The following is a 19,497-nucleotide window of genomic DNA, read 5'->3' as shown; positions in this document are numbered from 1 at the left end:
TTTTGGATAGGAAGTGCGGATGAGTTAGTAAGGCTAAAGTTATTTAGATGGCAATTAGGGTTTGTGGTTCATATTTTTTATTTTTCATTATAAAAATTGTAGGTAATTTTTCCACTTAATTCCTTAACATTTAAAAATTGAAGAGCAGAATATTCAATTAGAAATTTGTTGGGTAACAAAAATAGAAAATTTATCTGGCTTTGTTCATTAAATCTTGCTCAATTTTTCCTTTTATAGTGAGAGATTGAAAGTTATCCTTCTTCATGACATGCCATTTATCTATGCTCTCCATTTATCTCATAGTTTAATCAATTAGAAAACTACTAAAATGTAGTTGCCTCAGTGTTCTCCGACACCGACGAGAGACGGTGAAGAAGACAATTAGAAAGAGCTACAACTTCCGTTTTGCTTCAAGGGAACGAGTCAGATGGGAATCAATCTTTCCTCACTGGCCAGATTAAGAAGCCTCAAACAAAATCACTAAAAAAAATAAAAAAGTGGTAGTGTTGTTTCGAATATTTGCTCACAAAGGTCTAACCTTTCTAGCGATGCTGCTCACTTCCAGATGCCGAAACTAACAGATACGAAAAACAAACAGTAAGAACCCTAATTTGTGAGGAAGAAGATGGAAAGACGGGACATAAACCCTGATTTTCTCAGATCGAAGAGGAGGACTGGATCGAGATGGGCGAAGAGGGAATTTTATAGAGGCCGAGGACCGAGAGGCAGATCGGACGGTTGCGATGCTCGTCGCGCATCGGGGTAAAGCCCAAAAGAGTGAGGGCCCAATTGGTTAATTGCGTAGGATCTGTATGGACCGGACCATCTTGCACAAAATTATAGAGTGTTATGCACGTGCAAATCTCATGGTGTCATTTTTAAAAATAAAAAAAATTAATTAAAATTATATATATAAAATAAGTATCCTGTTAACTATGCATTTTTTTTTTTTAATTCCATAAGGCCACAATATTTGAATGCTTTTAGATTTAAGTACTATCCTACCTTAAATTGAATATAATTATTTTTATTTGCAATTAATTATACAGGTGCTCTTATATATAAAATAAAATAAAAAAAAGTATTTATATTTCTTGTTAAATACAAAAATGATATGATAAAAAGGTTCAATAATTACTTATTAATCTTATATTTGAAAATATTTGAATTTGAATTTGCACTGAATTTGAATAAGATGTAAAATAAAATTATATTAAAATTTATTCAAATCTACTCAAGTTTAAATTCAAAATTCGAAATACATGTCTTCAGACATTACCTAAGTCTTTTTTGTTACATTCACATTAACAACAAAGTAATGTAACCTAGTCTTCTGGATGCCTTGACAACTTTAAATTTCTTTTTTTAACAATTTGGAGACCAAAACATTGGACCACAGCTCCCAGCTGCGTCAATTGCAACGTTTCTATTGAACTAATTGATTGATTAAATCAATAAGTCCCACCCCAATTCAAACCTGAAAAAATTGAAAACAAATAAAGATGGGTGTAAGTCTAAATCAATTGAAAGGAACCCTCGAGCATGCAGTCAATTCAGAGATCAAAATTGGCCTCAACCATCCAAGGCCCCTACCATTTGAAAAATATTATCTTCATGAACAAACCAAGCTTAATTTTCGCTAAGTGGGATTGGCTATACCAATCTTTTTCGATCAATTTCTATGATCACACAATTTTCCATTTTACTCTTTAACTCTATCTATCCCATTTTCTTCAATTTTTGCTTCAACTTGCATATTAGATCTAATAACGTATCTAAGATTATGAAATCTACTAGTGCCATGAATTTTAATCTTCTCTCCAATATTTTTCTTACTATGATTGAAATTACATTTCATATATTTTGTCTTATTTTTACTTCTATATTAAAATCTCTTGATTCTAAAGTTTCTCTCTATAATCCTAATTTCAATTCTAGTGTACTTCCTAGTTCGCCAATATCTATCACTAGCAACATGCACCATGAAGATTCATTTTGAATACTCCTAGATGTACTTGGTGATCGGCCTAGCTTGCCCACGGCTGGGGATCGATTCCAACATGTGTCCTGGAATGAAGAATTGAACGAATGGCTAGCCTGGAGGCGAAAAAGCTATAAATTGCATTCGGCTTTAACATGAGGGGCACACTCTTAGGGAGGTCACTCCAGGGGGTTGGTGCCACACCAGGGGGTCCAAAGGGCTCATTAGTGGCTGGAGTCCCCACGTTATAGAAAAAGAATACATAACAAACTCTTTATGTACATGTACTTTTGTAAATCCAAAAATTATAAATCTTGATGGAATGACTCAATTCATTTTCATTTTGCTTTGTATTGTTTTCTATAATTTGGGCAAAAACTTGGTTTGTCAATTGGTTTACTTCATACTAGAAGACTTGCGAAATATTTCAAACCAGTGTACCATCAAAGAAACAAGAGAAAAATAAAACCATGTGACTAAAATTAAATATGAGTAAATTCTAATAACATGACGATGGCCTTATTTGGATAACCTAATATTGAAAACAGTTTTGAAAATCATTGCATTGCACTTATTAATTAATGTGATGCATTATTCCGATTTCAATGTGTTAATGATGCTCATGCTAAGACTATTCAATTTAAGAATTCAAAGAAACTCACTAATTACATATTTAGCACATAATTTCGTATATCTCCTTACAAAATGTGCAAATGGTTTGTCATCCTTGATGGGGAAAATTGAGATGCAATAGTTGCCTCAAGGAGCAAGCATTTGCACTCAACACCTACGTCCCAATTCATAATTGCACCCACCCATATCTCAATTATCTTTGGTAATTAGTTTTTTTTAAAAAGAAATAATTTTAAAATTTTTTATTTTATTTTATTGTTTAAAGGACTTCTTATTCTTCTTTTTGCATAATCTTCCTTATCTAATGAAATCTTCTTCTTTTGTTATCAATAAAAGTTTTTTTTAAAAAAAAGCAAATATAGCAAATTGTGAAAGAATACTTCTGGCTGTTTAAAGATCTAAAGAAATTAACATGGATAACATCTCATGAGACCTTTAGGAGTAACATCTTCTGAGCCCTAGGATTTGACTGTAGGCTTAAAAAGTCACCTACCAAACCATATGTCGGACTTCTTATATTTAAAGCGATTCGTGTTAAATTTATGTGAGATTTTAGACATCTAAGACGGTCAAATGTCATGAAAAACACCCAACCCATAAACAATCTTGTTTAGAATAACTACACATTTGATATGTAAGAATAGATTTGAATTTATCCCTGGACAAAATGTAAGAATAGATTTGAATTTATCCCTTGATTTTGTCCTGCATTCCATTTAAATTTTCATTCCATTCTGTTTTGCAAACCAAACACTACATTAAAAATGCCTAATGGGTTGGGTTGTGCTGCATTTTAGAGGAAATAATGGCTCTGCATCTTCCAATGGAGATCCTATTGCAAAGGCGGTTTTGAATTTGTCTCTGGAGATTGAGAGATTCAGATGTCAAAATTTGAATGTGCAAATTAATGATGCAAATGGAAGGATGTAATAAAAGACTGTCCACTAGCTTTTTAAGTCCAATTGAAAAATAATGATGCAATTTGGAGAGTTTAAAGTATTGTGGGTATTGGTGATGGATTAGAAAGAGAACGAGTTGACCAAGCTGCAGTCCTTCCTTGAACCATCTCCCATTGGGTTTTATGAAGGCAGAGTGGAATGCTCTTCATTTTGTAAAATGAGTTGATTCAATACGCACAAATATACTCTAAACAACCCAACTCTCTGAAATTGTAAGGATTGCAGAAGCAATGTCTTCCAAGGCAATACAATTTTTCTTGCACTTTTTATGATAAGAAAATTTGCAAGGACAGTTTCCTCAAGTCACGCCCGGTTTGTGGAACCGAATGGTTAGGAAAGGGGAAAAAAATATTGAATGTATAGCATTATAAAATAAAGTGATAAATTCAAATCTATTGTATTCATACAGTACTAAATCAACAGCATCCCTTCACATCAGTACACCTATAAAAAGAAAATCTTGTACAAATGTGTTTTTAATGCTTCACCTACTGAGAAGGAAACACAAAATGCACAAGGAACAAGTAATGTTTTTCCTACTTCTCATGCATCTGTGAGACAATTCTTATGTGCAATAAGGTTCTAATCCAAAAAGACATCCACATCCAAATGTTGCAAATATTGCCGACGACTAGTTTGAGATTGAATAGCATCAGTTTCAGACAACGTTGGCAAAAACATCAAGGTTGTGCTTAAAATTTATGCAGGTTTGGATAAAACTCCATACAATTTTCTGCAACATTTTGTCTAAACCCAAGGTCCCAAAACACCAGGGTCAAAATATGAGGAAGTTCATACTTCATATATCACTTCGTTGTTAAATATCAGCTACTGCAACAAACAATAGGGCTTACTATATTGACATTATTCTGGTCAAAACTTTGAACCATGCTAGACTCTCAATAATCAAACTTCGGGTGCTGGCAATTGCCTCCCTTTTGCAGAAATTGGAGAGACAAAGGAGATGAATACAAGAGAATTAAGAAACTAAGCATTCTGACCACTGGTAGGGAGGTGTGGAGAGAGGCCAAAAAGGAAGGGAATGTTGAGGAGACTGGATTGACAAAGAGAGAATTACATGAGAATTGAGAAACTAAGCATTCTTAACACTGTTTGGGAGGAGTGGAAGAGAGATAAGAAAAGGGAATGAAGGGAACTAGAATGAGATAGTAGATTCAACAATTAACCTACCCTAAAACCACCCCCCCCCCCCCCCAAAAAAATAAAAAAAAAACTCTCCTATTACTTTATAAAACAAAAGAGGATGGCAAATGGTATGTATCCCATCCTTCGACTTCTCCACACTATTCCCTTCTATTAAGACCCTTCATTGTAAACAGAAATAACAAATATCAAAGCAATACAGTTGCTGGTATAAATGTCAATCCCATAGCAACCAAAGCACTTAACACTATCATCACAAGAGTCTAGAAAAAACAAATTCCATATGGAATAATAAAAATTTTCACACAAACACCCCCCCAACCAAAATACCACATATCCATCAATATACCTTGGACAATCAACATAAACTTAAAACGTCCAACCACATCACAACACAAAATAACCCAAAACTGGAACAATCAAACACTAAATAGACAAAGACAAGGTACAGACATGGTAAAACAGCAACATCATTAAAACATGGAAAGGCAGTATAGACAACTCAATTATTTAACAAGAGCACGGATTTCAGTCGTTAGATTTGGATGAAATTCAATGCAATTTTGTATTGCAACTTGTCCAAATACACACACAACTAAATCCAAGTTTTGAACTCCAAGGACCAAAGCTCCCAAACAGAAGATAAAAGAGTTTTTTTTTCCTTTTGGATGTAATATATGTTATATATTGATACTACCACACATTATACAATACACAAACACATTTTAATGTAAGTAGCCGCATGATTTAATTTAAAAAATTCATAGTTTGATTGATTATTAAACAAGAAGATGAACAATTCTGCACACATTAAGATTTTTGGACACACAAGAACAGAGACAGACATGTGGAAAGATAAAATAAGATGTCTCCCATTATGGCTCTAAGCTTTGGAGTTGAAAGCATGAAACAAAAGTGATCAAAGGCAAGAGTTTATGTTCAAAGAACAGCCCAACTCAACTCCCCCTATCCCTGTCTTTTCCTTCCCTTCCCTCTTTCCACACCCCGCCCCCCCCCCCCCCCAAAAAAAAAAAAAAAAGAAACCAATCAACAAGAGAAAAGAAAAAACAAAATGCATAAGTTTGAGAAAATAAATTGTCCCAACATGTCTAAGCATGCTCCAAAGAGTCCCACAGGACAGTTGAATATCAGAAAATAAGAATTACAGTTTTATTTTCTTATCAAACACGTAATTAGACATGTGCCCAGATGTTTTGGAGAAGTGTTGATGCTCATGATGTTACCTAAAGGATTTTTGAAGTATGGGCGCTTCTTAGACCTGCTAATCCCCCTACAGTCAGTCACATGCTAAGCCGATCAATCTGGCACGTGGGCTATTAGCACCATTAATAATCCCATCATAACAATGAGATAAGCAATCCCAAGAGGGTGCAACAGCTTGAAAAACAAGATTATGTAAGACAACTAGAGAAGTATGCACAAATATCAACCAAACCAAAACAATTTATTGCAAGCACATTGAAATTAAGCTAGCATCTAAGTCCCAATAGGAAACTCAGATATTAACACAACAGAAAAATGGCTGCTTTAGTCCCCTAACCGTTAACTCCAAAAATACTATATATTCCACAAATCTAAGCCTTTTGGATGACAAAAATCTAAAGCCATACTGGTGAAAATAAATAAATACAATTAAGCTATAAAAAACACAACACGGATTTTGTCAATAATTCTTCCCACATAACCAAGAAAATATGCATACCACGGTAAAGAAAACAATATACTCATTCAGGGAAAACAATATACTCATTCAGGGAACTAATGCACAAAACATATAGCCTAAGCCACAGCAGTACTTCAAGATATATAAAAGCAGATGGTACCCGTATTTCAACTTTCAAGTCTAAAAGCAGGCTTTTCAAATGACTGAAATGAAATCATAATAATAACGGCATCCAAAATCATCTTACTTCCTACAGGAAGCACAACTAAACAGAGCCCTCTTCAAAATCCTAAAAAACACGGACTTGTTTTTCCAAAAAAACAATAACAGAACCGAAATAAAATTAGGCAGAAGCAGAAACAGAAACTCCCCATGTCGCACTTGCCTCTCCTCCGTCTAACGATAGGACTTCTGGAACCTAGCGCGCGCACCACGACCACCGAACTTCTTGGGCTCGCACCGCCGGGGATCGGCGACGAGGAGGGTGCGGTCGTAGCGGATCAAGATGTCCTTGATCTCCTTCTTGGACTGCTCGTCGACGTACTTCTGGTAGAAGGCGACGAGGGCCTTGGCGATGCTCTGGCGAATGGCGTAGATCTGGGAGGTGTGCCCTCCGCCCTTAACGCGGATGCGCATGTCGACGCCATTGAAGCGGTGGCGGCCGAGCAGGAGGATGGGTTCCACCGCCTTGTAGCGGAGAATCTCCGGCTCCACCAGCTCGATCGGACAGCCGTTGATCTTGATCAGGCCTCGGCCGCGCTTGCAGTAGGTCACGGCCACCGCCGTCTTCTTGCGCCCAAAGCACTGCACTGACTCTACCGGGGTAGCCATTGGAATCGGCAGTCGAAGCCTAAACCCTAAGCTCTACAAGTGCCGAAGGCTGAACTGGTTTTTCGGAGAGGCGGAGCGTCGTAAATATTTGGGAGAAATAGAACTAGGGTTTTGGAGGAGAGCCAAAATGGGCTTGGTGAAATGCTAAATTACAAATATGCCCCTTTGGGCTTTTACACGCAATTGGGCCTCTTTTTTCTTCTTTTTTTTCAGGGTTTGGCGTCCATTTGGGTAGTCCTTCCTATTCCATTTGCACAAGATTTTCTTTATCAAAAAAATTTTAAAAATAAAAAAACTAAAATCAAGAATGTTTAGGTTTGAATTTGAGTAAATTTGAATAAAATTTAATATAAATCCAAATTCAAAACTTCTCTCAAATTTAGGATAAGAGCACAATATTTTTAGTAATTGTAATGATTTTATTTTAAAATAATTTATAATATATTTCACTGACAATTTGAATGTGATGTTGGCTATATTTTGTATTTTATTTCATTTTAAGCTGATCGAGTTTTTTTCAATTAAATTATTTTTCATTTTTATTTTGAAATACTCAATAGTGACTAACATAATAAACTTGATAGACAAAGACATAAAAAAATCAAACTTGATATTGAAAGGTAAAGTGTAATCCCAAGAAGATGGTGGATTGAGTATTTTAAATTTTAAGTATGGAAGTTTGATCAATTTTAAACTTTATTTAACACATGGTCTAAATATTTTAACTACCACACAAATATTTTCAGCAAACGACTATACCAATTTTGATATTCCTAAATTTGAAACCAAATCATAAGATTTATAATATTTTTAGCAGATTAGTATTTAAAACACTATATTCGGTCACACAAAGGTTGATGCTAGAATTTGAATAATTAATGAATCAATGCAAACAATTCCAACAAATTAAATTTATTTTAAATTTGTAGCTACAACAGAGTTTAATTAGTGTAAGTATTCAAATCTTTCATGGCATTCACAATCTCAAGGTAAAAACATACATAGCATTCACAGCAGATATATATCAAAAAATACATATGCGTGAAAAGTAATAAGATAAGGGAAAGAACGACATCGGTATTTTTACAAGGTTCGTCAATATGCCTATGTCTTTATCTCAAGCAACTCGCTATAGGATTTTACTATACCCTTCGTTCAATAGGTAAAACACCTCTCTCATTTCACTAGGTGGGGCACCTCTCTCCGTTCAAAATGTGGAGCACTTCTCTCCTTTCGTAGGCTCTCACCTCTTAAGCAAGAACAACTCTCTTGCTTGCCAACAATTCACACTCGAACCGACAGTTCATAAATAGAACAATAGCCAATTTTGTACAAGAAGAATGCTCTCTCAGAAGGCATAACTGTACACAATAAAATTCAATGCACTCTCATAAAGGTATTGCTATGAAGCTCACAGAGACTTACTAGGTTTTCTAGGTCTTTGAAAGCTTAGAACTTAAAAAAATGAACTAGAAAATAATTTCAGCAAGGGAATGGCGCACAAGAGATTTTTCAAAGTAAAATCAATGTAAATCTCTTACCATAACATGATTAGGGTTAGCTATAAATAGTTATGTTTGAATTATTGTCGTTTTGTGCAAGTTTTCGTAACAATTTATTCAAAAATCAAAAAGATTTCAGGCCGTTTGCTAGACTTATCGCACGCTTCGATCAATTGAACCATGTGTTCGGTCACCCGAACCAATTAAAATTGAATTTTCAAAGTGGCAGTAGGCATTCGGTTGCTTGAACTCTAAGTTCGATCCCCTGAACCTCCTAGGAAATTTCAGCTGTAATTTTCCTAAACACGTTTCAGTATTTTAAGCGTAACTTTTTCTAGAAAACTCTAAAATGGGCAATCTAAGTATCAACAGAAATCTAAGAAAAAAATCCCACAACTTTTGTATTGAAGACTTTTGAAGATGAGAAGATAAAAATAAATAAAATCGCACATCAAGACGACTGCTGAAAAAAGAAGGGGATTTGAAGAATCTTGTTTGGGGTTTTTCATTCCAAAAATGATTTTAGCCTTTTGAAATAAATTTTGACCTTGTAAAAATATTTTCCAAGATATTTAAAAATGCCTAAGGTCCAACTAAGTTCCCTAAAATTTTCATAAACAAATACTAATATGAGAAGTACTTACATGAGACCTATTGTACAATATACATGGATCACTATCTAGGTCGTTCATGTGTTATTTAATTTATCAATTCCATTATATGTCCTCAAGATATGCCTGCTAAGTGTCGAGATCTTGCAATTAATCTTTTTTTTTTTTTTTTGTCTACATGAAAATTTCATAATAAATCGTAAAATCCAAATGCATGCATTATAAATCGCCATAATAAAATATTGTGGCACATAGATTATGCTTACTAGTAAGGTAATATATGCTAATTCAAAATTTCTACAATGCGTTCATCATTCCCAATATACATATGACATTATCATCAAAATTTTATTTTTTCCAAACAAATTGGATGGATCTTGATAGTTTATTTTATTTAAAAGGGTCCCTGTTATGGCCAAACTGTTAGGGATTTAGGGACAATAATCACACACACACAAGCAAAATAAGCACACAAAATAAGAACACCAGATTTACGTGGTTCAGTTTAATGTGACCTACATCCATGGAGCACACCGAATATACTATAATTTGGGAAAAAAAAAACAAGAGGATGAGACACACACTCAACTCGACTCTTCTCATACTTTTTTTTTCTCTCTCTCTCTCTCTCTCTCTCACCTTCAGCACTTTCACACTCCTCGCTCACTCACTTGCTTGCACTATTCACATAACACAAATGCTCTTATTTATATATACATAGGATAGATAGAGAAGGAAAGAAGTTATTACATTTTAATGGGATAAATGAGCACGTAATATTTAATGGAATAAATAAGCACGTGGTATTTTCATTCCAGCGCATGAGAGCTAGCTCCTCCGCAATCTACAACTCATCCTCATCAAGCCATTAAATTTCATATTTATTTCTCCTTTTCCATATTTTCTTAACAATCTCTCACTTGGATAAGGAGACACCATATCAACCAGTATATAAATAAATGATGTGCTCAAATCTGTCTTCGAATATGAAGATCAACTAAAATTGAGCACAATTTCAGCTTCTTTCCTTTGTCAACATATCTGCTAGATTCTTGCTACCTTGGATTATTTCCAATGTCAACACTCCATCCTCTGACATAGATTTGACGAAATGATAACGTAATCCAATGTGTTTAGTTCTGGAATGAAATGTTGAGTTTTTTTCCAGATGTATCGCACTCTGATTGTCGCTATGCAAAACATTCCTCTCCTGCTTTATTCTGAATTCTGTCGACAAACCTTGAAGTTAAATCATCTTTTTACTAGCTTCTGTCACTAATACATACCAAGCTTCTATAATGGATAAGACAACAATCTTCTATATTTGCGACATCCAACTAATAGCTGTTGTGCCAACTGTGAACACATATCCAGTGGTGCTTTTGTGTTAATCAATTTCACCAGCAAAATCGGCATCAACATACCCTTGAATTTTCAAGTCTCCTTTTCCGAAACATAGGTACTTATCACGTCACACCCCGAACCCAAAAATGAGACCCATGGGTGAAAATGTAAACCAACCAATCCATGTACCATACAAAACATCCAAAGATACAGGACAATGGACGAGGGTCTGACCCCGTGGGGTTCCTAGGCACCCTATACACATCCAAACATAACATAACATACGCAACGGAATAAGGTCTTACTATATACATACAATACCATACCAGAGTCTATACAAGGACAGAATCAAGGTTCCATCAAACAACATACAACTGGGTGCCCAACATATCTCAAAATGGCAACCCATAAAAAAACAAATCCTAACACTTACCCAAGCGCTACCCGCAGTACACTGGCCACTACGCTCCTGACACCAAGATGCTAGTTCTGGTTACTCGAAGGACCTATAAAAATGTACGTACAGTAGGGGTAAGACACCTCTCAGTAAGGAAGAACATAGGCTATATCGGTATGTGGCATTTGAGTGTTATCATGATGCAACATACGCGCAATTAAATGCAGTTCCAGTACTAATTTCACAACAATGCATACACGCACACACACACATGATCAGGAATCCCGGTGTTGTCACACCCATCTGCTCGAAGTCGGCCCGTGACATACGGCGTTGGCCCAAAACCAACCCGCGAACACGGCGCCATCGGCACATGGCTAGTCCCCGACTCCCATGGCATCGTACTAACGCTAAACTAGTGGATCCACACCCTTCAGCCTGATCTGCCAGAATAGGCTCACGCCCTCGGATATAGAGTCAGACACTCTGCCAATCTATGGCCAGCGATTTCATACGCCCTTGGATATAGAGCCGGACACTCTCAGTACCTGAACAATTCGAAACCGCGTTCCTACTAGCATTTCAACCAATCACACACACATGCATGCTCATATAACCAAACAACCACACAAATTTGGTAATCTAAAATCATGGTTTTTCAAACACATACAATTTAAAACAAGTCAAGGCACAACCATCCCTATAACACAGTATAAATCAACATATACGTTCGGTTTTCAACAAAACTAGGGATGCAGCCCGTCGCCCCCTTTTTCCCAAAATTGTAATCATGAAAAACCCATAGTTTTTTCCATTAGATCCCCCCAAATGAGTATCTAAAACACACATAGGACCGTGAACCACAGTTCTATCGAGTCCGATTTAAAAAATAACCGATATAAACACAATTCCCTTTACCTTTCCTCCGATTAGCAAATCCCGAACTCTAAGGCCCCTAAACACCGAACTGAGTTCCAAAACCTACAATCAATAGTACAGAAGATACTCACAAGAATGTTTCCTACAAAACTATCGGATTAGAACTGAAAACCGAGTCTTACCTTGATTTTACGCCAAAACCCGAAAATCTCTAAAACGGGATTCCGATCCGTAAGCTTTGTAGAGAATCCTTCCACGATCCTCGTGGTAACCTCAGATTAACAATTCTCACAACAAACAACGAAGAAATCTAGAGAGATGATAGGGAGAGTTCTGGAGAGATAGAGAGATAGGATTTAGTTTTCTTAGTTGAGAAGTAATGAAAACTTCTATTTATAGCCCTTTGACTCGAGCGTATTCATCGACGAAATGGTGTCCTTGTAACGACCCAAATTTAGAATGGTATTTAAATAATAAAGATAGGGAAATGGAGACCGGAAACAGAAGGAGGCCGTCGACTTCGTCGACGAAAGCTTAAGAGAATTTGTTAACGAACATAGGGGGCTTGTCGACGAGAAAATACCGAGAGGGATTTTTGAGCCGACTGAATTTCGTCGACGAGGAGTGGATTTCGTCGACGAAGGTCGGGCTCGTCGACGAATTTTGCTGTCCTATAAATATGAAAAGAATCCGGATTTAACTTCCTAATTAAGCTATTCTTCCTCTCTCTCTCTCTCTCTCGCCTTTGCTCCTCTCTATCTCTTTCATTGATTTCGGGCCAGATCTTCGCCGGATCTACAATCCGAAGTCACCACGACGCTCCTGGAGAAGTTCTCTCCAAATCTGTCGGAGCGGATCGTCGGTGAAAGTAAGGTGGAAACCATCCCAAATCCAGGGTAAGACTTTTAACTCAATATTTGGATTTGTGACAGTTGAGAAAAGTGTTATACGCTTAAAAATACTGAACTTTAATGCTAGAAATTTTCATTTTCAGGGGTGTTAGTTGGGAACATTGGGAATCATCCCTAAGTTGAGGTAAGGCTTTTTAAGCCAAATTTGACTTTGTGGTAGTTATAGAAAATATTGTACGTACGAAAATACTGAACTTTAATTCTGCAAGTTTTCATTTTTAGGGGTGTTGAGTTGAGAACCCTGCGGGTGCAGGGAAGATTTTCTTAGGGGCTTTCCAGGATTCAGGTAAGGGGATGAATTAAGCTAGTTCTTTTGAAAATTGTATGAATATATTTATAGCACTCATTTTCAGGAAAATACATATGTTTATATATATGATTTATATTTGAGAAAATCCTATTGAAAATGATGATATGCTAAATACGTGGAAAACTTGTTTAGTGTGGCACGAGTATAAAATGTATGAGAAACTGTTTTCTAGGAATGTGATTATGATATGGGTTTTTATGATAGAAAATCGGCGTACGGGCTGAGATATTTTTATATATATGTGATTTGCCGGTATACAGGTCGTGCTATGTGGATATGTTTGCCGGCGTACGGGCCGTGCTATGTGGATGAGATTTGCTAGCGTACGGGCTGTGCTATGTGATTTGCTGACGTATGGGCCGATCTATGTGATTTGCCAGCGTACGGGCTGTGCTATGTGATTTTCCGGTGTACGGGCCGAGCTATGTGATTTTCTAGCGTACAACCTGTGCTATGTGATTTTCCGGCGTACAGGCTGTGCTATGATAAAATGTGTAATACCGGTGTATGGACCGATGATTTTCATAATACACGTATATATGTGAAATGGTATGATTGATGTGAATATAAATGATATAAGATATCTATGTATCACAATTTTAGTGCATGTTATATGATATCAGAAGCTGGTTGGCTTGGTTTAGGCTAGCACTTGCACGGTACAGTTACTATGTGTCCATGGTTTTCGTGATCATGATATCTGTGTTAACGCTGCTGTACGGAGTGGTGTGAGATTGGATGGTCGATGTGATTATTTTCAAGAAGTGTGCTGTTATCGCCCCTGGTGTACGGACCAGTCTGGGTAGACCCATCGGACTTACAGACTAGACTATTGACTTGGCGGTGGTTGGCCAACCATTGTCAGGTCCCGCCTTCGGGCCACACAACCCAGTCATGTGGGGGTAATTCATGACAACAGCCAGCTAACCTACCAGGATGGTTTTTATGTTATTATTTTTATGATATGAGATGAGAAATGTTTATGAAAATGCAGTATGTTCTGCCATGTTTTGATATACATATGTTTTCCCAGATTTGATAAACAATATTGAATATGTTATGTATGGTATATGTAGAATATGGTATACTCATGTTGCCACACACTGGTATTAGTTTATTTCCCTTACTGAGAGGTGTTTCACCCCTAAATTTTACAAATTTTTCAGGAGTCCCAAATAGGAGAGCGGGAAAAGCCCCGCTGACATAGTGTGGTTTATCTACCCTTTTTGTAAGGTAAGTTTTCGGTAGGGATAGTATAGTTTTGTGGGAATTGTCCCTAGATTGCATTTTTGGGATGTATATACATGGAAGTACAGTGATTGTAGTAACTTTGGTACATTGTGATGTATGATATGATGGTATGAATATGATTGTACATTTTCTGCTGTGTAGGCTTCTACTGTATGTTCTGATATATCCCTGGTACCCATGGGTCCAGGTAGATTGTGACCTGCTGAGCTGAAATGTGAGATATGTGGTATTGATTTTATGATGATATTATTATAAAAAAAAAAATGTGGAAAAATGAGCAAGTTGTGACAGTCCTCGTCGACGAGGTCATATAGACAGCTCATTGACGAGATGGTGGATTCGTCGATGAATCCTGATATCACCTGTTTCTCGAAATCTCTCAGTTTCTTCTCGTCAACGAGCCTCTGAATTTCATCAACGAGACTTACATAGACTTTGTCGATGAATCCTGGTTTTGTCAACGAAATTTGCTAAATTCCTAATTTGCCCCTCTCTTATTTATTTAAACTCATATACCATGGTTCGGGCTCTTACATATCAATAGTGTCACGTAGATATCTCAAGATCCACTTCACTACTTCCTAGTGATTCTTCCTTGGATTTGACATAAACCTACTGACAACTCCCACTACTTGACCAATATCTGGTTTGGTATTAACCATGACATACATGAAACTTCCAATGGCTGGGGTGTAAGGTACGTTAGCCATGAATTCCTTCTCTTCATCTATCTAGGCAGCCTGATCCTTGGAGAGAAAAAAGTAACCGGCCAATGGTGTATTTACTGCTTTGGCATTGCTTATATTGAATCTCTGTAAAACACGGCTAACACACTCTGACTAAGATAGTCGCAGCGTTCCCTGTTTCTTATCTCTAGAGATCTGCATCCCAAGTATCTGTTTGGCTGAACCCAATTCCTTCATGTTAAACTCCTTTGACATTTGCTGCTTCAATTTCCTGATCTCTTCTATATCTGGTTCTGTAACTAACATGTCATCAACATATAGCAATAGAATGATATAACTAGACCGATACATGGGTCCACTTGCCACGTTAGCGTCCATGTCATCCCAAGACCCCACCTGTCATGTCAATGCCACCTCAGCAGCTAGGTAACGACATCAGCAATGGCGTCGAGAATATTCTGTTAAGTGGGAGTATATTCCGTTAAGTTTAACGAAAAATTGATCGATTTTGACTAAAAGGTTTGACTAGGTTTTCGGAGTCATTTTAGGTTTGTTTTTCAAATGAATTGAACCATTTCTAAGGTTTTCAGTTGTTTTGGATTCAACCGTGCTGTCTGTTTGAGCTGATTTCATCTCTAGATTAACGAATCAAGATGTCAAATGAAAAAAGCTCAAAAATTGAGATGTTTAATGACACCAACTTAGGTTTTTGGAAGATGCAGATTGAGAACTACTTGTTTGGTAAGGAGTTGCACTTACCATTGAAGGGAAATCCAGATTCCATGACGAAGTTGCTTGACCGAAAAACTCTCGGAGCTATCAGGATGATGCTGGCAAAGTCTATTGCCTTCAATATCAAACATATGACAACCACTAAGTCACTTATGGATGCGCTCTCTAATATGTATAAGCAACCATTAGCCGCCAATAAGGTGCACTTAATGAAGAAGTTATTTACCATGAACATATCTGCAGGTAAAAGTTTTAGTAGACATCTGAATAATTTCAATAAGTCGTCGGATCAACTCACCTCAGTTGAAATCAAGTTTGACAGTGAGATCCGCTATTTACTAATTCTTAGTCAGTTGCCTAAGAGTTGGAAAGGTGTTATTACTGTGATCAGTAGTTCCGTAGGAAAATCAAAACAGAACTTTGATGAAGTTATCGACATGATTTTTACGAAAGAGATCGGGATGCAGTCAAACAGTGCTTCCACTTCAAGTTCAGCCTTGAACGTGGAAAGCTGAGGGAAAGATTCATGGAAAGGAAGCGGGCATGGATGATCAAACAATCATGGCAGATCTAGGACCAGGCGGTCCAAATCTAGAAATCTTATAGGTTCCCAAGGCACAAAGAACATTGAGTGTTGAAACTGTGGAAAGTTCGGTCATTTTAGAAACCAATGCAAAGGTCCAATAAAGGAATATGAGGCGAAGATAGAAGCAAATATTGCTTTAGAAGAAGGTGATATGTTGATATGCTCTTTTGAGAGCAAGAAGGAGTCTTGAGTCTTTGACTCTGGAGCCTTAATTCATACCACTTGCAGTAAAGATTGCCTAGAGGAGTATATACTAGGTGATTTCGGTAAGGTATACCTTGGAAATAATCAACTTTACGACATAACCAGTAAGGGAATTGTGAAGATCAAGATGAATGGGTTAGCATGGAAGCTAAAAGATGTCAGATATATTCCAGACCTGAGAAAGAACTTGATCTCAGTTGGTCAATTGGAAAATGAGGTTACACTACAATATTCATTGACGATGAATGGAAAATATCAAAGGGTGTATTGACAATTGCACGAGGTAAGAAAAGTGGAACACTTTATGTGACTGCTAATGTCTGTATGTCTATTTTAGTTGCTACAAGAAATGTCGATAGCAACATTTGACATCAACGACTCGGTCACATGAATGAGAAGGGACTCAGGGTGAAGCTCTCAAAGGGAAAGTTGAGTGATCTACGGTCAGTAGAGATTGATTTGTGCGAGGATTGCATACTCGGGAAACAGAAGAGGGTTAGTTTCCAGACATACACCAATACCTCAAAGAAGGAGAGACTTGAACTAGTCCACTCAAATGTATGAGGATGGACTACCATCTCATCCACATGTGGAAGGAATTACTTTGTGACATTTATTGACGATAATTCTTGAAAGGTATGAGTTGGGATGATGAGGGTCAATTTCTGTAGAGATGTGATCTTTAATGAAAATATGATGTATAAAGACAGACACACAATAGAACCAACATAACCCATAGAACTAGTTCAGAATGAAACAACCTATGTAAACTTGGATGATGTCTTAGAAGGTGTCGGGACACAACACATCGAGAATCCTCAGGCAGAGGAGACACAACAACAAAATGTCGAGATTCCTTAAGCGGAGGAACCTGTGGAGCAGATTGTCGCACCACCACCTCCTACTCTAGCTCCGGAGCTTAGGAGATCTTCTCGACTTCATGTACCAAATAAGAGGTATATGAATTATTTACTTCTTATGAATGGAAGAGAACTCGAATGTTGTGATGAAGAATGTCAAACGGGAGATTCGAGCAAGTGGGAGCTTGCAATGAAGGACGAGATGAAATCCCTCAACTCTAACAAAACGTGGGAACTAGCTAAATTACCTAAAGGTAAAAAGACCCTTCATAACAAGTGGGTGTACATGATCAAAGAAAAGCATGATAAATCCAGAAGATAAATAAGCAAGTTTAATAAAATAAATAAGCATGTGGTATTTTCATTCCAGTGCATGAAAGCCGACTCCTCTGCAATCTACAACTCATCCTCATCAAGCTATTAAGTTTTATATTTATTTCTCCGTTTCCATATTTTCTTAATACAAACAGCCTATATTACTTTATTGACCCTATTTATGCACATGTTATGGAAAATTGATCGTCATTCTTAAAGAACTTTTAGCAAACATCTAATAGGCTACTATGCATTAGCATATTTTCCTTGACCACAACAAAGTTTTTGTTTTCATAGGTGTATGTGTGTGTGTATTGGTTGAAGGTGAGGCAGTAAAGCTCAGATGAGTTAAAGGCATATATCCACATTACATTTTTAGGAAGCATATAGAGTGTTCAAACACTAATAATAAAATATGAAAAAGTGAATTCTTCGTGTCTCTCTCTCTCTCTCTTTTATCTAAAATTATTTTTCAAAATCCAAATATGACCTTAAAAAGCCTCATTTTCAATCAAGTAAAAGAGGCGCAAGGCAAAATAAACCCAAGACTTCTCCGAACAATGTCTCCTCCATCTTCAAATGGCATCCCAATGTCTTCTTTAAAGGTCAAATTTCATCAAGAATTTTACTTAAAAAAATAAAAGAAGAAAAATAATAAAATTCATTTTCTACAATATTTTCTCTATATATCAAATACCACCCAAAAAATGAAAATTTGTTCTAATGTGGTTAAAAATTAACAAAAAAACCAAATATCAAGGATGTATAAAATTAAAATATTGTTAATTGATTTGGTACATTAAATATTTTCTTTTTTACTTTTCTTGATAACCAAACATAAAAAATAGAACCTTCCTATTTTCCTTTCATTTTCTCAATATTTTTCAAGTTCCAAGTTAATTTTTTTTTTGTTTCATTTCTTTTTCTTATTTAAAACAACAATGCAATGCATGAGAAAGTTCAATTTTTATGTCAATTTATAATTGTTTTGGGTTGTCTTCTTGGGCTCAAGAGAAGAAGTGTTGATGGAGTTTTTGCCATCCCATCTTAGCTTGTCACAAGGGATATGTATCATAAAATAATAATTTTTGTATTTTTCAAAATATGGCATGACTAACACAAGATAATTTATATTGTGGGTAGGTAAACTATGTTTCGGTCAAGTTTAGCATTAGGATGCCCAATATTTTAAGTTCCGCCTTTTATTTATTTATTTATTTATTTTTATTTTTTAACTTTGTTCAGCTTGTACATTTGTCAAAAACTTTTTAGGTAAAAAATATTTTAGTGCCGAGAGAATGTTTAGTGCTTATTACATATTAGGTGTGTGAAAATAGAGTGGAATTCAACAAAATGAAATTTAATCTATTACTTAACTTCTTCATTTTTTAAATCAATTTTTTTTATTTTTTTTCTTCTCTATATTATTTTATTGTGCAAACTAAACAAGATTTTATATTATAATAGTCATGAAGTACTTCTGAATTTTTAATCTTTTGTTTTAAAATAAGGCTTTCTATATTTTTACTATTATGTTGTATCTCTGTTGCTTTCTTTTTTGAAGTATAGAAGAGTAGCAATTATAGGAATATTTTGAAAATAAAAAATTACCTTAATTAAAAATATATTATATTTTAGCTATTATTTTTTTAGGCAA

General features: G+C 36.0%; 1 protein-coding gene across 1 annotated transcript; it reads right to left on the bottom strand.

Annotated features, from left to right (window-relative positions):
- Positions 1–6,586: 6,586 nt before the first annotated feature.
- LOC131154874 (small ribosomal subunit protein uS9-like) lies at positions 6,587–7,389 on the bottom strand. The gene has a single exon (XM_058107674.1). The coding sequence runs from the start codon at positions 7,250–7,252 to the stop codon at positions 6,818–6,820; it is 435 nt and encodes a 144-aa protein (XP_057963657.1). The 5' UTR covers positions 7,253–7,389; the 3' UTR covers positions 6,587–6,817.
- Positions 7,390–19,497: the final 12,108 nt, after the last annotated feature.

Source organism: Malania oleifera, chromosome 5, assembly GCF_029873635.1.
Source record: "Malania oleifera isolate guangnan ecotype guangnan chromosome 5, ASM2987363v1, whole genome shotgun sequence".
Taxonomy (NCBI): Eukaryota; Viridiplantae; Streptophyta; class Magnoliopsida; order Santalales; family Ximeniaceae; genus Malania; species Malania oleifera.
Note: the sequence above shows the minus strand (reverse complement) of the source record. Positions and strands in the feature narration are given on the sequence as shown.